Consider the following 24,200-nt stretch of genomic DNA (forward strand, 5'->3'; position numbering starts at 1 on the left):
CTTCTCATAATTATTTTGAATCTAACCAGCATACACACAATTGTGTGCAAAACACTAATGATCACAATGCAGTCACAACTTAGCCTCACATCAGCATGTTCTACCATGAAGACAGCTTTGCATTGATCATTTGGTTATTTTTGCTTGCATTGAGCACAATTGACTGGAAGCTGTTACTGTGTAATAAAGATAATGAGGTGTGTAAAGGCCAATACCACACCAGCTGGCTGCTGTAGTACAGTTTGAGGTATTCGTTTTCCAGTCTGAGGAACTGTGTGAAAGTAACAGTGCAATTATTGTGTTCTAAAATTTCGGGATGGACACTTGATATTTTCTTCCTAGTATGTAAGGCATTAATTGCATTTTTGTTTTTAAATGAAGAGTGATATCAAACGAGACCAGCTTTTAAAAATAATCATGCTATTGTGGCCTTCATTAAGTAAAGAAACTAAATTGTGGTGTTTTTCATTTGCTTGCACTGCAGAAACAACAAATTATACAATTTAACATAACTAGTAAATTAAACAGCGCTGTTTTAAGTAACACTTCATTAGTAAACTTGAAAATATGAGTTAAAAAAAATATTATATAAAATATTTACATACTTTGTTCAGTTGTTATACTGCTGGGTGTAGAACAAAAGTTAATTCTTGCCTAATATCTATATTTGACATGCACCTAAAAGAACAAATTGATATTAACCAATTTTTTTTCTAAATATTCCATTTAGAAACATAATTAATAAAACCTTTAAAAATATACATTTTTCTAACCTGATAGTAAAGCGAGTCAATACGTGAATAAATGAGCAGAATAAACGAAATAGTGTTTCTGAATGTGAATCATAAAATTATCAAGAAAAATGATTTTTTTCATTTTTGTAAAAGTTCCTACATGATAAAACCGATGTAGCAAGCATTTGCTCAACTATACAAATACTATTAATCGTACGCCTGGGTGTTTTACCTCAGATTCAGCCCATTTATTTGGATTTAATTACGTCATTGTGAAGTCCGCTGGTTGGACCACATTACCCAGAATGCAATTTCAAGAAAGCAGCATGCGGCGAGTTTCCGGTCAGAGTTAAACAGTCCAAAGATGGCGGACCTCCTGGGCTCGATCTTGAGCTCGATGGAAAAGCCTCCAACCCTTCACAACCAAGAAAGCCGACGGAAAGCTAGAGGTATAACGTTTTAATTCTACAAATACGCTTCCTTGTACGTTAGCTAAGAATATGAAACTGAGAATGCTTGTAGATTTGCAAGTGGAAATAAACAAATATCCGAGTGCCCTCTGCGACACCAACTCTGCAATAAATATAACCAATCACCGCTTGAGAAAATACATGTACGTACATACGTCATCTGTCGTTGAAAATCCTCTCGACGTCATATCTGGTTTGTTGATGCCGTTTGTGGTTGGTATTAAACTGTTTTATAAATAGGCCAGCCGTACATTTGCTGTGTCTTAAAAACACGAATAATCTATTGCAAGATAGCAGTTCAACAATAATAGCTAAGCTTTAATAAGCAATTTCATTGACAATGTTGAATACTAATTGTTCATTAACAATTCCAACGGTGCACATACAGGTGTTGCATAAGAAATAATTTTTGTAATTTTTATTGAATATTCTGATTATTTTTGTTCTTGTTGTGCAGAACAAGCAGCCAGACTGAAGAAGCTCGAGGAGGATGAGAAGAGAAAAAAAACTGAGTTTAGGAGAAAGGTAACGTTACTGGCTTTATTTATCTCACATAAACAGGAGCCTATGACATCGGACGCTTTTATTCATGAAAATGAGTGTGATTTTTGCTTTAGATGGAGAAAGAGGTGTCAGACTTCATTCAGGACAGCAAACTACAGAAGAAGAAATATGACCCGATGGGAAAGATCGAGAGAAGCATATTGTGAGTTCAATTCAGTGAAATTTTAGTATCATTGATATGCTATATTTTGAATAATATTTTTCAGTGTGCGTTTTAAATTTAGTTGACATTTTAGCAATTTGTTATTATTATTGTTTATGTTTTCTGTTAAGATTTTTTTTTTTATTTTAGTATATAAAATTAGTCAAAATGCTTTATGTATCATTGCTGTATTTATTATAAATGATTTATCCATGCACATAACAATTTTTTTAGATACATGTGCCCTTGTAAATCTTTAATCAAAATATGCATCACAATAAGGTGGGACAATACTATCACAACTTCTGCTTCATGCTGACTTTAAACTAAATGAAAATGAAAAATATTGTCTGCAGCTCGTGCTTAAAATAAACATGATATTGTCCTTTACTTTCTATTTTTGTTATAAATTTCTTAAGACATGATGAAGTCTTCTGCAAAGTGAACTACATGCTTATAGAAGCGTGTTTGCAGATACTTTTGATTATCGAGTTCAATTCCTAGATTAGGGTTACATTTGATGCCCTTCAGAATGGCATAAGATCTTCTCAGAGTCTATAACATTATCAGCTGTGATTAATCAATGTCAAAATACATTTATTTTAAATGCAATCTGCTATTCTAGTTTAATATTAAGAAACGACTATATAAGCCATGTCTTGTTTTTTTGCTTGATGTACCGTACAGTTCATGCTAACGCCTCCACTTCTCTCAGGCATGATGTAGCCGAGGTTGCAGGGCTGTCATCCTTTTCCTTTGGTGAGGATGAAGAGAGCAGATACGTCATGCTGTTTAAAAAGGTATGTATTGAAGACAAGGATCTTTGTAAATATGTTTCCTTGTGTTGTACATCGACATTTTTTAATTCTGTTCGCACATTTAGTTATAGTTAACTGAAATGAAAAAAAAAACTGTTAAATGTTTTTTTTTTGTTGCTTGAAATAAAATAAATGTTTACAAAAATAAAATTTAAGTTTTTTTATATCATTTATATTTCAGCTCAATATTACTCATTTTCATTGTTTAACTTGATGTGCAAAAATAACTCGAACAAAAAAAATAATAAAAACCATATAGACATTTAAAAAGTGGCAAAAAATTCTAAACAAAATAATAAAAATACAAATGGAAAATGAGACATTCTTGCAATTATTTCTACAGCGCACAGCGCACCACAGAATGAAAAATAAAAAAGGTAATTCTAACTTTTTATCTCACAATTCTCACTTTTTTTCTCACATTTGCGAGATTTAAAGTCCCAGTTGCGTGATAAAAAGTCGCAATTGCATGTTGTAAAGTCAGAATTGCGAGATATAAAGTCAGAATTGATTAATATAAAGTCGCAATTGCATGTTATAAAGTCAGAATTTCGAGATATAAAGTCAGAATTGATTGATATAAAGTCGCAATTGCGTGATAAAGTCAGAATTGATTGATATAAAATCGCAATTGTGTGTTGTAAAGTCAGAATTGCGAGATATAAAGTCAGAATTGATTGATATAAAGTCGTGATTATATCTCGCAATTCTGACTTTATAAGATGCAATCACGACTTTATATCTCGCAATTCTGACTTTATAAGATGCAAAGTCAGAATTGATTGATATACAGTCGCAATTGTGTAAAAGTCAGAATTTATTTATATAAAGTCGCAATTGCGTGTTATAAAGTCAGAATTGCGAGATTCTTCTCTGAGGGGGGAAAAGTTACTCTTTTTTTCCCTAGAATTGGCCTGATAACTCGCAATTGCTAGTTTATATCTCACAATTCTGAGAAAAGATGTCAGAATTTCGAGATATAAACTCATTATGTGTTATAAAGTCAGAATTGCGAGATATAAACTCCCAATTGTGAGAAAAAAACTGTTTTTTATTGTTAAATATTGTGACAATATTTATTGTGTACAGTTCACCCAAAATAAAATTACTGTGTGAGGGGAAAAAATCTAGTATCAGTGCTATATATGATGTATAATAATGCAATGGGGGGATATTTGTGGGTCCTGATTATGCCAAATGTCTGATGTTACCAGTAAAAAGTGACCAGCATTATTTTAAATAAATCTAGTCAGTGAATCAAGCATATTCATCTAAAATAATTATGTATTTTCAGCTTCAGAATCATGAATATTTTATTATTGTCCTGTGCATTGGGTTTCCAGCACCAAACCCAAGCCCATTGATTTACACCCACAATGGTATACCACATTTAACATTTTAACCAACAGAAAAAAAAGAAAAAAAAATGTGGTAACCTTTTATCATACACTCTTAGAAGAAAAGGTTCTATATGGAACCTTAAAAGGTTCTAAAGCGCTACGTATTTGGAACCCCTAAAATGTTCTATATCAAAATTCAAGATATGGGGGTTAGAAAATGTATATATTTATGTAATTTTATGTAGTTAATCAATATACCACGAAGAGTGCCATTTCAGATTGTCTCCTCCAAAAATCAGCATGATTAAAATGTGATATTAAGTTTAATAAACAATAATTTAATTACAACTACAAAATATTGCAGAATTATGTAATATTTTAATATATAATAATGAATGATAGCCTATTAAGAACCTTTGTGCCAAAAGGGTACTTTCTTGTCATTATAGAACCTTTTTTAGCATAAAATGTCATTTGGAGTTGAGAAAAGAACCCTATGCTACATAAATAGAACCCTTTCTTCTAAGAGTGTATATCTTGGAGTATCATCGTAATGTAAGTTCAGTATCGTGAAATGTTTTGATTTGTGACATGATGGTATACAGTAATTACACCCTTAAACACTACCTCAGATGTGACAGTAGTGAGAAAAGAAAAAAAACTCTATTCTGAACTATTCTGAATTACCGAACACTGTGTATTAATGCTTAGTGTGTTTGGTTTTGAAGGAGTTTGCACCATCAGATGAAGAACTGGAGGCTTATCGCAAAGGTGAGGAGTGGGACCCGCAGAAAGCTGAGGAGAGGCGTCGACTAAAGGTAAGAGGACGTCCATACTGAAAACTGTGCAAGTTAGGCTTCAAAACCTCAAAACAGAAGATAAGCAGAGAAAGTCATTCCGTAATCGTATAGAGCTTTGTTATGAATTAAAGGGATAGTTCACTTTGCTAAAACATACCAAAAATTAATTTCATAGTGAACTATCCCTTTAATACAGTATTTCTGTTGGGAAGTATCTGGCTAATTGGATATCCTGTATTTTACTAATTCTTCAAAGACATATTTACATGTTTTGCTGCACTCTCTTCAGGAAAAGGCTGCGCTGGAGATGGAAGCAGCCAGTCACAGTGTGAAGAGGCCCGCGTCGCCCAACTCAAACTACAGAGACAAATACAGCCATCTGATAGGAACGTCTGCTGCTAAAGACGCCGCACACACGCTGGAGGCCAACCAGGCATATGGCTGTGGTGTGTAAAAACACTTAGTAAAAACACTTTAAATCTATATCACGCAGCTCTGTGTCGAGTGAAGTATTGCACATTTAGTGAATTTTACACTTGAATTAGTTATCCCGGGTAAGTATAATCCTGGGTTATCTTGCGTCACGTTTCGCACTGCTCATGCTTTACCCGGGGTTAAAGGAGTAGTTCACTTTTGAAAAAACTTTTGCTGATAATTTACTCACCCCCATGTCATCCAAGATGTCCACGTCTTTCTTTCTTCAGTCGAATAGAAATTAAGGTTTTTTGATGAAAACATTCCAGGATTTTCTCCATATAATGGACTTCAATGGGAACCAAACGGTTCAAGGTCCAAAAGACAGTTTCAGTGCAAACTGCAAACTGTTCAAAGGGCTTTAAACGATTCCAGACGATGAATAAGGGTCTTATTAAGCGAAACGAGCGCTCGTTTTATAAATAAATAACAAAGTTTAAGTTTTATAAGCTCAAACGCTCGCCTTGCTCTGTTCTGTAACGCACTCCTGTTCGAACTCGTTCATCAAAATGAACATATCTTTTTCCGAGTCATTTGGTTAATTCGGCGAAAGAAACGAACGAATTGATTCGGAAAAAGATTTGTTCATTTTGTTGAACGAGTTCGAACAGGAGAGTCACGGACGTGCACCACAGAACAGAGCAAGGCGAGCGTTTGAGCTTATAAAACTTCAACTTTGTTATTTTTTTTAAAAATGAGCGATCGTTTCGCTTGATAAGAGCCTTATTCATCGCCTGGAAACGTTTAAAGCCCTTTGAACAAGTTCGCAGTTTGTACTGAAAGTTTCTTTTGGACCTTGAACCGTTTGGTTCCCATTGAAGTCCATTATATGGAGAAAAATCCTGGAACTTTTTCATTAAAAACCTTAATTTCTTTTCGACTGAAGAAAGACAGACATGGACATCTTGGATGACATGGGGGTGAGTAAATTATCAGCAAAAGTTTTTTGAAAAGTGAACTACTCCTTTAACAAGTAATCCTGGTTATTCATAAAATGCTATTCCTACCATGACCAGAAACATGTAACCGACTCGCCCTGGCCTCTTACCATGAGATCACAAAACTTGTCGTTTACCAGACAAAAACAACATAGACAATAATTACCAAATTTCCTGTATCAATAGAAGTAAATCAATTTTGGTTTTAAACTGACTTTAAGCCTTTATGGAAGTAAAATAGCCCAGGCATGTTCTGTCCTACATGCCTTTTCCTTGATTTTTTTTTTTGACCATGTGTGTTTACTCTCATTGTTACAGTTCCTGTGGCCAATAAGAGAGACACTCGCTCCATTGAGGAAGCCATGAATGAGATCCGAGCCAAAAAAAGGCAGAAGAAAGGCGAGGAAGAAGGAGCTGGCAGCGGTGTGTGAGAGGCGCATGTGTGTGTGTGTGTGTGATCATTTGGGTGATAGAACAGTATTTTACTCATATGACTATGTTTTACATAAACAGCAGGGTTTGGTAAAGATGAATTTATGCACATAAAGGCAGTCCAGAACTGCCACAGTATAAGCGCACTGTTCAGAAATGCTTTGAACTATATTACTGTCCCAAATTATGTGTTTTTAAAGGTCATTATTAGAATAAACGGAAACTGTTTAAGGAAGCAAATCCTTGTGTATTTTGGCATGGTGACCTCTATTTAATATAAGTTATCTGTTAAAACACATTTGGTTTTATTATAGTTTTCATTTGCATTTCCATTGATTAAAACAGTCATATTTATTGCCTTGACATAACTGGTAGTTTTGACTCTATGGATATTTTAATCGTGTTTATTTTAAGTCATGAGACAGCACGTCCTTAAACTAGTAGTTATTTCTTGTAGCTGTTCTGTTTTAAATAAATTTGGTTAAGGATATGTTTTAAGTGTACATTGTGTCTTTTATACACAAGTGTTGAATTCAGTCTGTTTGCTTAGTTTGAGCTCTAATAAGCATATGTATCTCATCTGTGTTTAACATCTTTTGTCCATTTACACTGGCTAATCATCATTCTGGGTCATGGACCATGACTAGATGTATCAAATATGATGCTAATTTGTATTTAAGCCTAATGTAATGTCATAAAACTGTTTCAAAATAAAGATAAAGACAAATCGTTTTCCCAGTCGCTTTACTGACTGCCTGGTGATGGTTTACCCTTTATTTACCCTTCAAAAATCGTGCATATGCCATGAAGTGTAATTTTCCTGGTTATTTATTATATTTACTAACATTTTAAACCCTTACCCTATTTACGTTTTTTAAACATTTGACTTAAAGGAGTAGTTCACTTTTTAAAAAAAAACTTTTGCTGATAATTTACTCACCCCCATGTCATCCAAGTTGTCCATGTCTTTCTTTCTTCAGTCATAAAGAAATTAAGGTTTTTGATGAAAACATTCCAGGATTTTCTCCATATAATGGACTTCATTGGGAACCAAACGGTTCAAGGTCCAAATGAGAGTTTCAGTGCAGCTTCAAAGGGCTTTAAACGACACCAGACGATGAATAAGGGTCTTATGAAGCGAAACGATCGGTCATTTAAAAACTAAATAAAAAAGTTTTAAGTTTTATAAGCTCAAATGCTCGCCTTGTTCTGTTCTGTGATGAGCGTTCGTGACTCTCCTGTTCAAACTCGTTCATCAAAATGAACAAATCTTTTTTCGAGTCATGACTCGAAGGGTCCTAGATAAGACCCTTATTCATTGTCTGGTGTCGTTTAAAGCCCTTTGAAGCTGCACTGAAACTCTCATTTGGACCTTGAACCGTTTGGTTCCCAATGAAGTCCATATGGCGAAAATCCTGGAATGTTTTCATCAAAAACCTTAATTTCTTTTCGACTGAAGAAAGAAAGACATGGACATCTTGGGTGACATGGGGGTGAGTAAATTATCAGCAAAAGATTTTTTAAAGTGAACAACTCCTTTAATAACTTCTCTCACACTGCACTTCCTTCATGAATCCCACGGACCCTCATTTGAAATCTCAGTCATCGGTATCGCGATACTTGCAGTTCTCGCACTTCCTGTTGGCCTTACAGGATTGTAAACAAACGTGAGATCGTAGTCCCACGAAGGGTCGAATCAGCCAAACATCCAGAGAAACCGATACAAATCAATGAGCTATGAGCTTCGAGAAGGATCTTTTGGAGGAATAAGCGCCATTACAGCTGAATCAAAGCAACGACGCGAGAGGAAGACTAACGTCAGCTGTCCGCTAAGGAAGACGAGTGATTAGCCAGCTAGCTGGCAGTCGCTTGTACAGTGAGTAAACAATTACAAACTAACAGACACCTTGCCATTGTGTTACATTACAAACGACACTCTAACGTTTAGCGCTCCATTGTACTTTCCAAAATATAATTTGTTTTTTCAGAAATAGTTTTTTCAATGAAACCAAAAGAGTCGGGAAGTAACGTTAACGTTAGCTTGAAGGATGATCGATTCATCATGACGCAATTATTATATTTCCTACATTATCATAGTAGAGAGGAATTTGGAGATTTTATTTTTGTTTACTGTTTGATGTCTGTGTGTCAGTACTCACGGGTTGTTATTGGTTGCAATTAAGTTGTAATTGTTGGTTATAAAGTCTGTGCTGTTGCTCACTAGCTATAAAGTCGTGTTAAAACATTACTAGTTTTAATGATCTATGAGTGCTGACTTGTGCGAAAAAACGCTATTTTGTTTTACTATTCCCCGTAGTTTTATAGGGCTTGACAATAAAATGCGTAAAGAAAGTCACATGAAGTCAGTAAACACTAACAGAAAAATAAGGCCATGGTATTGCAAGCAATAAGCATTAGGAGATTATCACTATTGTAAGTAGAATAATGTTGATTAAATGGCAAACTGATGTTAAATCTTCAACGAAAAACAACTAATTTGCTGTTGACAATAATCGACTAACGGCTGAATGCTAGGCGATTAATCGCTCTTGTTGAGTGATATTTAGTGACAACATTCAGTGTAGCAGAATCACATCTGAACAATTGTATGACTGGTTTCTTGTTTAATCACAAAACAACACAAATATACCATTTGCAAATCTGGAAAGACCGCTCTTCATTTGAGCCACCAGATACTAAACATGTTGGGTGACTCAGACACACCTTGCATACATGTCTTAGCTATTGTTTTTTATTGAATTGAAATGAATGCTTATGTTGTGGTTTCACTCACCCATACATGTTTATGAATTAACCCCATTAAAAGTAGATCTTTACATTGGCATTAAACCTGTTATAGGCTAGTCTGTAAAGTACTTGCTGTAGTAGTTGGTTTCACTTCCGGCTGATTTATCTGTGTAGGAACACTTGAAATTACTGAATGTGCTCAGTGTGTTTTACAGGCAGGATTATTCATTTATTGGAAAGCTGACGTGTAATTCTCGAAATGCTCAAATTATTTTGACAAAGAAGTGCAGGAAGCCATTAAAGCTTCTCTGTTGATAAATCGCTTCTCATTGCAAGTATGTGAAGATGGCTGGTACATGTTGCGTTCAGGTTTAAGTGACCCAGATGCAGAGATGGAGTTTGTGTTGAGCATTTACTGTGAATCGAGATGCTGGAAACACTGGCCTATTTAGTTTAGTTAAACCGCAACCTTTGCAGTTTAATAATTGCTTCAAGCCATATTGCAAGTCATTTAGCATGCTGTTTGAATAGAAATAGGAAACTATTTAAAAACAGGAAACTGGTTTTGTCAGAACATTGAAGTCAGCATGAAATGAAGATTGATGAAAATCTATTTTGTAAATGCATGTTATTATCGTATTGTGAATAATTCATCTGTGCATGTTTTCATTTTTAAAAAAGTATTTATTTACTTAAATGATAATGTATAATCAAAATGTCACAACTCCTCCTTCGTATACTATGGCAAGCTGTTTTAACTTTTATTCATTTCCAGGATATGAATTCTTGATATCAACAATTATATTTTTGATGTCAATAATTCAGTTGTTGATATCAACAATTACATTTTTGATATCAAAAATTTAATTCTTGATATCAACAATTGTATTTTCACTTGTGAAATGTCACCATAGGCTGCCATTCAAAACCAATTGTTGATGTCAAGAATTGTTTTTTTACTAGTTGAAATTGCAATTCCACATATCAGAAATACAATCATTACTAGTAAAAACCTTTATTTTTGATGTCAAGAATTCAATTGTCTATTCTTGATATTCAAAATTTAATTGCTTACTAGTAACAATGTTAGTTTTTGATATCAAGAATTAAATTTTTACTAGTGATAATGATAATTTCTGATATCATGAATGTGATTGCTACTAGTAAGAAAGCCATTTTAGATATCTGAAATAATATTGATATCAAATACATTTTCAGATATCAAAAATGATCATTTTTATTAGTACCAATTGAATTGTTGATATCAAGAATAGACATTTCAACTAGTGACAAATTGACATTTTAATTATTGAAATCAGGAATTTGCATTTTTACTAGTTACAATATAATTGTATGTTTTGTAATTGTACAGTGTTATTGATATCAAAAATGATATTTCTACTAGTAAAAAATACATTTTTGATATCAACAATTTATTTTGAATGGCAGCAGCCTATGGTGACATTTCACTAGTGAAAATACAATTACAGATATCAGCAATTAAATTGTTGATATCAAGCATTCATATCCTGGAAATGAATAAAAGCTATACTAATGTTTTTTTTTATCCTTTACGCTTAGATATACATCACAAAATAGAAGAAAAGTTCAGTTTCATCATCGACTTTAAAAGCTAATTAGCGGGTTGCTGTGGTAATATTAATCAAACAGATCAAATCATTCATAGTTTCATTCATGTTATTATTAGCACAGATCAGGCGCTTACAAAACTGCTGATAGTCATGACTTCCTCCTGAGGGAAGAAAAGTTTTATAATTTGATATAGAGTTGATATGAGCTTTCTTAGAAATAAAAGTGATGTACTTAACAGACTGAACTGTTTCATACTTTTCTATGTCTAATTTCTTTAGACATTGCTTGCTGAACAATTTGGTCATTAATGTTGAAGTTTGTTAACTCATGAATCTATATGCAGGTCTTCATCGCCCCTCATCAGGATGGTGTGTGTGGGGACTCGACTGGGCGTCTCGCTCCTGGTCTTATGCTTCACTCTGGCACCCTCTCCTGGTCAGGCATATATATATGCTGTAAGTGTCAGCTTTCAGAATTATTAAAGGAGTAGTTCATCATTTACTCACCCCCATGTCATCCAAGATGTCCATGTCTTTCTTTCTTCAGTCGAAAAGAAATTAAGGTTTTTGATGAAAACATTCCAGGATTTTCTCCATATAATGGACTTCAATGGGAACCAAACGGTTCAAGGTCAAAGACACTTTCAGTGCAAACTGCAAACTGTTCAAAGGGGTTTAACGATTCCAGGCGATGAATAAGGGTCTTATCAAGCGAAACGTTCGCTCATTTAATAAATAAATAACAAAGTTTAAGTTTTATAAGCTCAAACGCTCGCCTTGCTCTGTTCTGTGACGCGCATTCGTGACTCTCCTATTCGAACTCGTTCATCAAAATGAACAAATCTTTTTTCGAGTCATTTGGTTGATTCAACAAACAGAGCAGGGCAAGCATTTGAGCTTATAAAACTTAAACTTTGTTATTTATTTTTGAAATGAGTGATCATTTCGCTAGATAAGACCCTTATTCATCATTTGGTGTCGTTTAAAGCCCTTTGGAGCTGCACTGAAACTCTGATTTGGACCTTGAACCGTTTGGTCCCCATTGAAGTCCATTATATGGAGAAAAATGCAGGAATGTTTTCATCAAAAACGACTGACGAAAGAAAGACATGGACATCTTGGATGACATGGGGGTGAGTAAATTATCAGCAAAAGTTTTTTGAAAAGTGAACTACTCCTTTAAGGCTTTTATCGGTTTTAGAGACTGTATGGCACAGAGTATTTGGTTGCATGAAATGTACACGCTTCACCTTTTTACAATCAATATTAATTTATTAATGTGGGTTGTTTGATTGCTCTATAATGTTTTTGTACTGCATTAGCTAATGGACTCTATTTTATTCCATGCAGCATTACAGTAACATGACCTCCATGCTGTTTGAGGATCTGCCTTCTCTCTTTGGCTCTCCCCTGCCAAAAGATGGACTCAGTGTAATGAATCCCTGCTTCTGGACTTGTAGTTTTACCCAGTAACTAACTAATGTTATTGCATTAGTGTGACTGACTTCTCTCTCTATCCCCCAGGGTGTGCTGGTTGAAGCTCGTCCTCAGAACGCTTGCGCACCTATAGATCCTCCTCCAGTTTCTCCCACACCCTCAGATCCCACTACAAACAGCTCTACGAAATACATTGTCCTCATTCGACGCTACGACTGTAACTTTGATATCAAGGTTAATGCACAGCAAAGCTATTCTAATAAATGAAAAAAATATATTGTGTAAATGTACATATGCACATAAGTGTTAATTATATGATTTGGCCAAAGAAATGTCACTCATCCAGACTTTGATTAGTCAATAATGAACAACAGAAAAAGTGAGTAATATTGTTTATGTTTTGATTTTTGGGTCTTCTAGGTGCTCCATGCACAGCAGGCCGGTTACAGTGCTGCCATAGTTCACAACATGTTCTCTAATTCACTTCTCAGTATGGGATCCAGCAATGGTGAGAGAGGCACACACACATGCACTGCTTGTATTGAACAATTATGGGAAATAAACTCTTGGTTTGGTTGAATAGGACTGTATATTGAAATTTGCAAAATTCGAAAGAAGAGGGACCCACATCATCACACACCTTCCACCACACCTAGAGATTGGCATGGTTTTACTTCAGTTAGCCTAATAGCTGGTTTGATTTGCATTGAAAGATGATCTTATGGAAAGTACCCCATGCCAATCTCTAGGTGTGGTGGAAGGTGTGTGATGATGTGGGTCCCTCTTCTTTCGAATTTTGCCAATTTCAATATACAGTCCTATTCAAAATGGTTTGTGACATTTGTTTTTGCCAGACACATACTTTTTAATCCTCGGAATCTCTTTTGTTTCTTTTTAGACACCATCGCGGATGGGATCGAGATTCCCTCTGTGTTCACAAGCTACTATGCCTCTCAAATACTGCGCAGCTTTATCATACCAGAGAAAGGGTGAGAATAAAACAGGCTACACACATTCTTACACACACATTTAATACAGATACATACGTACAACCAGTCATTTGGACACTCTTAAGGCCATTGCACACTGAGTACGAAATATTCGTATGCGTATTTTCATGTTCGTCAGCCTAAAAATTCGTCACGCATATAAACCTTGCATATAAAAAAAAAGTACACTAGTCTTACTGATATTTTTTCTTCAAACTGTATTTAATAAATATGGAATTCTGTATACTCTAAACACTATAGAGTTAAATGCCGGATTTTGTTACCTAAATACCAATAATAACCAGAAAAAAAAATTCCTGCATAATGTGGGAAGTTTATTCTAAACAAGTCCAAAATATTTAGGGACTCTTATTTTGACATGTCTTTATTACTTTCATCATTATTAAAACATATGAGTGAGATAACATTATGCGCTCTTACAACTATCTAAGACATTACAAAACAAACACCATAAAGTAAACATTGTAATATATATGAATACATAATTCACAATTCCTTTCATTATGTATTAATAATATGAATGCATAATTCATCAACAGTAGTAGATCATAAGCGATCTCTTGACTTAAATGCACAGTATTCACTAATTGCAAACTGCTCTAAAACCTCAAACCTGTAGAACAGAAACATTTTTACTTTGAAAACGCAGATCTCACCCTTTTTTATGTAATCATCGCCTTTTGAAATAATTAATAATCATATTAAAGTGTTTCGCAATTCCTGTTTTCCTATAGACGAATCCGGCGAAACTACCGGAAGTAAGCGGGCGCCATTACTGAGCTGTTGCTGGGTAGCGTTGCGCCATTGCCTCCTATTGTTTTAGTTGCAACTTGCGTCCACTGGAATAAACAGCTCGTGATTTACGACTGTCACTAACGTTACAACGTTAGCCCTTGTATAATGTCGAGTGGGTAAACAGTTTCCGTTATAAATTGTTTCAATGGTGGCAGTAAAATTTCAATTTTGAAGAGAAAACATTGTGAATACCCCGGGTCGACTGCCCCTGTCTGGAGCCGTACGGTTTACAAAGATTTCCTGGGCGAGTACAAGACGCGGACATTCGCGTATAATAACAATTATTTAATGACATAAGTAAAAAAATATAATAAATGTGTGATATAGTGATCAGCAAAATCTCCTCTCTTGTTATTTTTTTTATTCAATTAACATGCTATGGTCATTAAATGGCTTTCCTGAGCTGAATGTAACGTTATGTGACATAATTGTTCTCCTGCTGTTATATTGACCTCTTTCCATGGTTTAAAAACAGTAGTTGGTCGATATTATGTATACTTTCTAGCTGTAACGTTACCTTACCCATGCCCGTTGCAATGTAAAAATGAGATAAATAATGGACACAAATGAAAAACATGAAATTGTTTATTTGATTTCATTTATTTATTTATTTATTGTTGCCAAATGGACAGATCTTTTTTTTAGTTTCCTCGGTAGCAAACGTTAGCCTAGCTAGCTTGCCAAGCTATTTTCATAAATAATCTGTAAGATCGTTTGTACCTTCATCTGTGACTGGAGGCCAATGTCTAACATCATCAACCCATCAAGTCTGCCTGGCTGTAGCTGTCATCAAGGGTGCGTTATCACCTTATCTCCGAGGTTTGTTTACATACCGGTGCATATGTCTATGCCGATGTAACAGCTCAGTAATGGCGTCGCCACAAGATGGCAGCCTACACAAGAACGCTCGTCGGATTCGTCTATAGCCTCTTCACATGATAATTAAGACTTTTGTTACACCATTTAAGATACTTAAAGGGATAGTTCACTTTGAAATTAATTCTTGTTACGTTTTAGCTTACCTCAAGGGCATCCAAGATGTAGGTGTCTTTTGTTTCCAAAATAGTTTCAATTTTGATATTTTTAGGTCAAACCATTCTTGTCTGTCAGTCATATAATGGAGGTCTATGGTCACCACCTCAAAGAGCATGCACAGAGAAGTCCAAATTAAACATGAATTAATGACTCGTAAATGTAAGTACACATTGATGGCCTAAGACAGGAAACGAGCGGTTTGTGTGAGATAACTAACAGTATTTATATCGTTTTTACCTCTTGCAACCACAGCCACGTCCAAGTGATCTGAAGGCACGGGAGCTTTGTGACTAAAAACGATATAAATACTGATCGTTTTCTCACATAAACCGCCTGTTTCATGTCTTAGGCCATCAATGTGTACTTACATTTACGAGTCATTAAATCATGTTTAATTTGGACTTCTCTGTGCATGCTCTTTGAGGTGGTGACCATAGACCTCCATTATATGACTGACAGACAAGAACGGTTCGACCTAAAAATATCAAAATTGAAAATACTGTTGAAACAAAGACACCTACATCTTGGATGCCCTTGAGGTAAGATAAAACATACCAAAAAATAATTTCAAAGTGAGCTATCCCTTTAAAACTGAATTATTAAAGACCTGCAGGAACCTGATTTTTATGTACTCCTAAATACATTTTATAGTTCGCACACATCTATTTTTAGACGATGCCTGCACTATTCCGCCCTGGTGTGGTGATTATGTAGCGGCCGTCAACAAATAAATAAATAAATTAAAAAAAACGTATATTTGAACACTTTGAAACTCTTTGGGTAGTTTACGGTATTAAGAGAAGTTCTTAACTATATTCCACTCTAACTAGTCATACACTTATTAAGAAGAAGAAAAAACAATAATGAGCATTACAATAATGTCCAAACTTCCAAGTGGCATATACACACTCATTTTGAATGATTTTATTCAGCTTGCCAGCCTCAGGGGCATAGGTTGCATAGGTAGGCATGTATGTTATCGTGTGTGTAACTTTTGTTGCTGACTCACTTTGCTGCAGGGCCTATGTGATCCTGAAGCCAGAGTTCTCCTTTCCTCTGTCCTACTATCTCATCCCCTTCACTGGAGTCGTCGGCATGATCATCATTGTCATGGTCGTCATACTGGTCAGTGCTGCCTTGACTTCTTTATAAATGTCTTGGGATTACAGGTGTCTTGAACATTATTTACGTTTTTATCACATATATTCTAGTGATAATATGAAATGCTGTGTATATTCTTACACTAGTTTTTTGTAGTACACTAGTCAACTCACCTAAACCCACATTTATTTATTTATTTTTTCTAATGGAACACAAAAAGAGAAGATTTACTAGTGTATCAGATGTTTTCAGTTTCCATTACAGTGATTGCAGCTTTTAGGAAAGTCTGAAAAAAAGTGTAGAGCATAGTTTTTCTTTCTACTGTTTGGAATAGTTTCACATCCGGAGTGCCTTTATGATGGCAAAAAAATGTTCTCTAGGTTGGCGTCTATGTAGGATTTGTAAAAGAGCCGATGATGCGTTCATTGGTGGGTGATGATATATGTGTTTCCTTCTAACTGGTCCAGGTTGTGCGGTGCGTGCAGCACAGGAAGAGACTTCGGAAAAACAGACTCTCCAAAGAACAGCTGAAGAAAATCCCCACTCACAAGTTTGTTAAAGGTGAGCGAAAGAGAGTTTGTTAATAGTCTGGGTTCAATGCCTCCAACAAAAACACTTTTACTGTAATGCACACTTTTGCTTATGAATATGGTCAGGTTTGCAAACCAAACATGAAAAAAATCCATAGCATAGCTAAAGAAATGCATTGCCACTCCCAGTGTTGGGTAAGTTACTCTAAAAAAAGTAATTAATTACTAGTTACTAATTACCTGTTTCAAGATTACTGTACTAATTACTCTCTAAAAAGTATTTAATTACTATAATTACTTTCAAAATCCCATATCAATCTCAACCAGCTGAATAATACAAGGATAGACATGAATCTGTTTTAATTCTTTCAAATAAATGCTATAAAATTGCATGAATTATCCTTAAACTGACCAAGGTGGAGAAAGTTACATTATAAAAACATACTTTTTAGCATCAGACAAAACATTTTGATATTAAACCCACTATTGTTTTATGTCTGATCTCATGACATTTCACACTTTTTTCATACATATTTTACAATAATTCAAACGAATTTGTACGAGTGCGGTCGTAATATTTAGACACCTCATAAAATGCATACGAATCGCCGTGAGGTCGGATTGATGCACAGTATTTACCTTAATTACATCAGAAGTAACTAATTAAAGTAATCGCTTACTTTACATTTTCAAGGGAAAAGTAATTAAATTACAGTAACTAATTACTTAGTAATTAGTTACACCCAACACTGGCCACTGCTACTTGCAAATAATAGAAGTTCAGCTTTTTTTTTTTCATAAAATCATGTTTGGGTGCTCTAAAGATGATAATTAACAGCACTGGATGTCAGCACGTGTCACATGTAACTCACTGATGACTGATGTGTTCTCATAGCAAAGCATGATTGTTCTACCGGAACATCTAACACTTCAATAATGCCATATTTTTCTCAGGTGACAAGTATGATGTGTGCGCGATTTGCTTAGATGAATATGAAGAGGGAGATAAGCTGAGAGTGCTGCCGTGTTCACATGGTAAGTGAGCTGCTCCATCATCTGTGTGAGCAGTGTGTGTGTGTGTGTGTGTGTGTGTGTTGTCTTTATTCTTTCTCTCTAATAAGCATATCTAAAGTATGGATTTTGAAGTTAAAGTGAAAATAAGTAAATGTTTCAGGTCAGGTGTGTGTGTGTGTGTGTGTGTGTATATATATATATATACATATATTAGAGCCCGACCGATAAAGGATTTTGAAGGCTGATACCGATACAAATATTTTTGGGTTTTAAAATCCGATATTCCGATATATCGGCCGATATTTTATTTATTTATTTATTTTTTAAACTGGACATGATAGTCACAAATTTTGTCATGCTTATTTGAGTTAAGAGAACTGATGGGGATGTTCTTTTAATTGTTATTCAAGCAATGTATGTATCGTGACCAACTCAACGAGTGTTGCCAACAGGAACGGTGTAGAGTGCCCTCTGGTGGACAAACTATACAACTCCAACACTCATGACATGGTTCAAGCGTTTTTCGTCCGTTTTTATTTTATTTTTGAAATATTCATTTATAGGCCATTATAACTGCCGATACCGATAGTTTGGAAAATGCCTAATATCGGCTGATAATATCGGTCTGCTGATAAATCGGTCTGGCTCTAATATATATATATATATATATATATTTATATACTACCGGAGGCTGCTTTATTTGATGGGAAAAAAAAAACAACAAACGGTAATATTGTGAAATATTATGACAATTTAAAATGATTGTTTTCTATTTTAATATACTTTAAAATGTAAATAGAAAGCCGAATTTTCAACATCATTACTGTTGCTGATTACAGTGTCACATGATCCTTCAGAAATCATTCTAATATGCTGATTTTATGCTCAAAAAACAAAAGTTATTATTTTCAATGTTGAAAACAGTCGTTTACCATTTTTCCCCAAAAAAATTTTATGATGAATAGAAAGTTCAAAAGAACAGCATTTATTTAAAATATAATCTTTTCTAACATTAAAAACATCTTTACTGTAACTTTTAATCGATTTAACTCATCCTTGATGAATAAAAGTATTTTCTAATTTCTTTCCCCCAAAAATAAAAAAATAAAACCTTACTGACCCCAAACTTTTGAATGGTAGTGATTAATGTCACAAAAGCTTTCCATTTCAGATCAATTCTGTTCTTTTGAACTTTCTATTCATCAAAGAATTCTGAAATAAACATGTAATAAACATCATAAATGTTTCTTGAGCATCATATTATAATAATTTCTGTAGGATCATGTGACACTGAAGACTGGAGTAATGATGATCACAGGAATAAATTACACTTCACTATATATTCACATAGAAAACCACTGTTTTAAATTGTAATAATATTTCACAATAATACTGGTTTTTGTTGTATTTTTTATCAAATTAAGCAGTTGGGGAGCAGAAGAGACTTCTTTTAAAAACATAAAAAATCTTACCGATCTAAAACTTTTGACCGGTAGTGTATATATATATCATTATCATGATAGAAGATTTTGGTCATCTCATGCATCTGGCTTGAATTTGGTACAGCCAAGGGAGGAAATTATATTCATTGTTTTCCACACATAATTCATAAAACAGCGAAGTGACATGCATATTTTTTTTTTTCATTCAAGAGTTCATTTTTGTCCCTGTTTTTTTTTTTTGCTTCCATCATTCAGCTTACCACTGCAAGTGTGTGGACCCCTGGCTCACCCTAACCAAGAAAACCTGCCCAGTGTGCAAGCAGCGCGTGACCCGTCCCAACCCAGAAAACTCTGAGTCTTCAGATTCGGAGGAAGAGGCGGGGCCGCGCGAGGCCGGCGGGGAAGAGGACGGAGCGATCAGTGAGGCTGACTCTGAACGCACCCCTCTCCTCCGCTCATCCAACCCCGCGTCCCCCGCCTCCTCCAGCCCGCCTCCCAACTACTCCTCCACCGAAGCCGCGGCTACGGTCACAACCTCCGCTCAGTGCTTGCCACACACACCGCAGCACGACGAGTACTGCACACCCGTAGAGGACTCGGATGAAGGTACTGATGATGATGATGAGGAGGGTCACCCCTCGGATAGCGACACCACAGAGCTCATCGGACGCGGCGCATTACGAGTCTGATTTAAAAACTACCCCTTTATCTCGGTCGCTTTGGTCGCGTGTGTATCGCAGAGGTGGATTTTTACACCCAGTCTCACTGAGATTACACGTCCATCCCATTAGTCCTAGCTAGTGCATCCAACACTAAACGGAAAATGTGCAAAATTTGACACTTCCTGACAAAAAATACAGATTGGCGTGGTTCACAAAATCATGTGTCCTCTTAATATCACAGTTAAAGGTCATGAATGAAACATCATTTACTCATTTTCATGTCATTCCAAACCCATATTCATTTCTTATTTCCGTGGAGCACAGTATCAACACTGCACCCTTTTATTTTATCGACACCTATTTCAGGTTTTGGAGGCTCTACTAATGAGCTGATTAGGGGAACACTGTTCAATCCTAGACAGGTTTGAAGCCTGAATATGCTTAAGTCTAAGATTTCTGATTTTATAGCTGTGGTGCAGGGGCAGATTTTTAGTCATTGATGATTTAAGGACTATTTCATCCAAAAATGAACACGTCGTTCCAAACCCATGAGACTTGTATTGAAAGTCCACACAACCAAAACTTTAATGCATTGCAACAAAAAGGTATTGTGAACATAATCCATATGAATTGAGTGGTTTATAATCCAAGTCTCACTTCATATGAACAGATTCAATTTAGGCTTTTATTCAGATATAAATGTTGATTACGTACATAGAGCACATCAAAACAAAATAAGATACTTGATTGACACAAGTTTGTGATGTGCATGTATGTGTGTTGATTTTTTTTGCATATGGATTGCGTTTACAATCTCTTTATGAACTTTTTTGATGTGTTAGTTTTAGTGTTACAGACTTAAAGTGGAGGGACAGAAATCGTTCAGGTTTCATTCAAAATCTTCAAAGATGAACAAAAGTCTTACAGGTTTGGAATGACATATGGGTGAGTGATTTAATGACAGAATTAACATTTTTGGGTGAATATGCTTTTAAAGGAGTAGTTCACTTTATAAAAAAACTTTTGCTGATCATTTACTCACCCCCATGTCATCCAAGATGTCCATGTCTTTCTTTCTTCAGTCGTTTTTGATGAAAACATTCCAGCATTTTTCTCCATATAATGGACTTCAATGGGGTCCAAATGGTTCAAGGTCCAAAAGACAGTTTTAGTACAAACTACAAACTGTTCAAAGGGCTTTAAATGATTCCAGACGATGAATAAGGCTCTTATCAAGTGGAACGCTCGCTCATTTAATAAATGAATAACAAAGTTTAAGTTTTATAAGCTCAAATGTCGCCTTGATGCACGTTCGTGACTCTCCTGTTCGAACTCATTTATCAAAATGAACAAATCTTTTTCCGAGTCAACACGTTTATTTCGTTCGTTGAATGAACCAAATGACTCGAAAAAGATTCGTTCATTTTGATAAACCAGTTCGAACAGGAGAATCACGAATGCGCATCAAGGCGACATTTAAGCTTATAAAACTTAAACTTTTTTTTTTAAATGAGCGATCGTTTCGCTTGATAAGACCCTTATTCATCGTCTGGAATCGTTTAAAGCCCTTTGAACAGTTTGCACTGAAAGTGTTTTGGACCTTGAACCGTTTGGTTCCCATTGAAGTCCATTAAATGGAAAAAAATCCTGGAATGTTTTCATCAAAAACCTTAATTTCTTTTCGACTGAAGAAAGAAAGACATGGACATCTTGGATGACATGGGGGTGAGTAAATTATCAGCAAACGTTTTTTTTTTAAGTGAACTACTCCTTTAAATTCTGCTGTGTTCCACGTACAATGCTGTCGCATGGCTTCACAAGAAATAGAATATATCACATAAGTCATATGGGTTATTATTATGGTTTTTAATTGCGAGTTATTGTCTTTTGATAACTTTGTCAGCTTGTGAAAAAGAGCATCCTCCTTATCCTGTTAAGTTTCGCTGAAGAAAAAAACTCAAACTTGCGGGTTTAGAAGGCTAAATAACGACAAAAGTCTCAAAAGTTGGGGGAACTATTCCTGTAAGTTGGTGATTCTGGTCACCATTTATGTGCAATACGGACAGGTTGCCAGTTTGTAAATGAATACTAATAATTTATTTATACCTACAGGGGTCGCACAGAAAAAAAAAATGCAGACTTCTGAATTAGTGTCTTTGATAAGTAAATCCTTTTATGTTATTTTTAGTAAACACCTGCATTGATCAACCTGTTTAAGAGATGAAATCATACCATTCTCACAGGATTCACTTTTTGACTGTGAAGATTTAGATTTAGTTTGGTGTGGTACTTATTACAACATCATCCTTTATAATCGTTTTTTGTTTGTTATTTTCAATACATAAACTGACTTTCTGAAGCAGTTCCTTGCAGATCTCTCTCTCCATAATGTAATGACATTACTCTCTCTCTCTCATATAGAAAGATTGCAGTTGAAAGAGTTTTATTATCGTTATTGATGGACTAAATGGACTAATCTTTGTTTAACATAGACATTTACCATTTAAATGCTAGCTGCTGTTTCACATCTAAATTGACTTTGATCATGGCTGACAGTGTATAGACATAATGGCAATGTTTATTACCTTTTCCTCTTAGATCACATCTTTCATCTCAAATGAATAAGAAGTTGTGTTGTCTATACTAAATAAACATGTGCCTACTTCAAATTTTCATTTGTAAATGTGAGGCCATCCATCTCTTCCTCTAAACCACTAATAATCAGTCACATGTCTGTTTTTTTTCAGTTCTTTGACATCACTGACAGTATCAAGCATTGTTTCTGCCTCCTTTTTAAAAATAAAAAGCAAATAACACTATAAAGAATCATAGGGTTTGCATTTGTGGCAGTAGCGTTTATTATTAATTTTACTCCATATATAATTTTGGATCTTGTCTGCGTAGTGCTGCATTGATTGACTTAATACCGAAGATTTATTTAGGACTGTAACATTGCTTAATTTTGTGCCATAAAAACAATTTTACTATTTCCTGAGTCAAATCTTATATTTTCAAGGTTCAAGGTCTAACAAACGGCATGTCATGCCATTAAAAGTCTTGATTCTGTATAGTTTAAAGCTGTTCAGTAAGTGACTGAATGCTGGTGGGCGGGGCCTATAGTGTGATGATGTAAAATTATTCGCCAGGTTCACACTGTACGATTTTGTGATTCCTCTGATTCTTGACCAGAAAATGATTTCTGGTTTAGTTTTTTTTTGCCTTTTGCGTGTTGAAATCATGAAAAGAACATAGGCCTATACAAAACCATCACATTCAAACCTTACAATTAGGCTAAAACGTGTTAAAAAGTATTATATTTTTTGTAAAACGGTTATTTCCAATCCTTGATTCTGATTGGTCAATAGCTGCGTTTTATTCATGATAAAGGGCCGGTTCACATATCGCGTCTTTTGCGCGCTCAAGTTCGTTATTTCAAATGTAGGCGCGCGGTATGCGCGCTCATAATGGAAGCGACGCGGTCGCGGTGCGACGCGCTCGTTTTTTCCAGGCGCGTCCGCGCCGCATCGAGATAAAAACATCTCAACTTTTCAGAATGCCGCAAGCGCACCGTAGGTCACGTGACACGAACCAACCAATCAGCTTCCTCGCCATTTTTGTACCTCTTCTTAAAATATAATCAAACTGGTCCTTGTCCACTCTGAAATAGGCTTTGAACCTCCCATTGTCCAGACGGAGTTCCTGAATCAGCTGGTGAAATTCCCCATGTTTCTTGCGTTTTTGTAGTATGGGGTGCACCCAAACACTGCGGCGTTTTTTTAACTTTTCTGAGTAAATAAATCTTGTAACAGAGTTACAGCAAGGGTTTTTCGGTGGTGGAAATCCATTGCTGAAATTTCCTTCATGTAATGGAGAGCGCAGCTGATGGTTGCTTAGCAACGACAGACGCCTCCGGAGTGCAACCGCCCTAGCGCTTCTTTGGAAAAAGGAGAACGCGTGCGCCTAGCGTTTTCTACGCGTTTTGAGGCGCGATATGTGAACGGCCCCAAACACGGCTATGGCCGCTTCACCCAACGGCTCTGTGTATCTCTGCGCAACACTGCGGTTCCTGTGTTGTGTTTATTTGAGCTTTCACATTGGTGCTGTTGCTGTTCACGGGCGGTT

General features: G+C 35.5%; 2 protein-coding genes across 2 annotated transcripts; both read left to right on the forward strand.

Annotated features, from left to right (window-relative positions):
- Positions 1–1,046: 1,046 nt before the first annotated feature.
- Positions 1,047–7,444, forward strand: spag7 (sperm associated antigen 7). Its single transcript, XM_039662092.2, has 7 exons — positions 1,047–1,183; positions 1,662–1,729; positions 1,822–1,910; positions 2,626–2,710; positions 4,797–4,886; positions 5,158–5,314; positions 6,599–7,444. The coding sequence occupies exons 1-7, from the start codon at positions 1,099–1,101 to the stop codon at positions 6,709–6,711; spliced, it is 687 nt and encodes a 228-aa protein (XP_039518026.1). The 5' UTR covers positions 1,047–1,098; the 3' UTR covers positions 6,712–7,444.
- An 898-nt stretch (positions 7,445–8,342) lies between these two features.
- Positions 8,343–20,295, forward strand: rnf167 (ring finger protein 167). The gene is made up of 10 exons (XM_039662433.2): positions 8,343–8,588; positions 11,397–11,508; positions 12,403–12,483; positions 12,577–12,723; positions 12,910–12,997; positions 13,388–13,478; positions 16,349–16,454; positions 16,898–16,991; positions 17,915–17,995; positions 19,672–20,295. The coding sequence occupies exons 2-10, from the start codon at positions 11,419–11,421 to the stop codon at positions 20,103–20,105; spliced, it is 1,212 nt and encodes a 403-aa protein (XP_039518367.2). The 5' UTR covers positions 8,343–8,588; positions 11,397–11,418; the 3' UTR covers positions 20,106–20,295.
- Positions 20,296–24,200: the final 3,905 nt, after the last annotated feature.

The sequence above is a fragment of the Pimephales promelas genome, chromosome 4 (genome assembly GCF_988280905.1).
Source record: "Pimephales promelas chromosome 4, fPimPro1.hap1.1, whole genome shotgun sequence".
In the NCBI taxonomy this organism is placed as follows: Eukaryota; Metazoa; Chordata; class Actinopteri; order Cypriniformes; family Leuciscidae; genus Pimephales; species Pimephales promelas.

What these genes read in the sequence shown, in the direction of transcription:
- rnf167 (XM_039662433.2), top strand. Translation starts at nt 11,419, where the DNA reads ATGGTGTGTGTGGGGACTCGACTGGGCGTCTCGCTCCTGGTCTTATGC. An exon ending in GTCAGGCATATATATATGCT is followed by an intron (nt 11,509 to 12,402) that starts GTAAGTGTCAGC and finishes TATTCCATGCAG; the next exon opens with CATTACAGTAACATGACCTC. An exon ending in TTGTCATGGTCGTCATACTG is followed by an intron (nt 16,455 to 16,897) that starts GTCAGTGCTGCC and finishes TAACTGGTCCAG; the next exon opens with GTTGTGCGGTGCGTGCAGCA.
- spag7 (XM_039662092.2), top strand. Translation starts at nt 1,099, where the DNA reads ATGGCGGACCTCCTGGGCTCGATCTTGAGCTCGATGGAAAAGCCTCCA. An exon ending in AAGCCGACGGAAAGCTAGAG is followed by an intron (nt 1,184 to 1,661) that starts GTATAACGTTTT and finishes CTTGTTGTGCAG; the next exon opens with AACAAGCAGCCAGACTGAAG. An exon ending in AGGAGAGGCGTCGACTAAAG is followed by an intron (nt 4,887 to 5,157) that starts GTAAGAGGACGT and finishes CACTCTCTTCAG; the next exon opens with GAAAAGGCTGCGCTGGAGAT.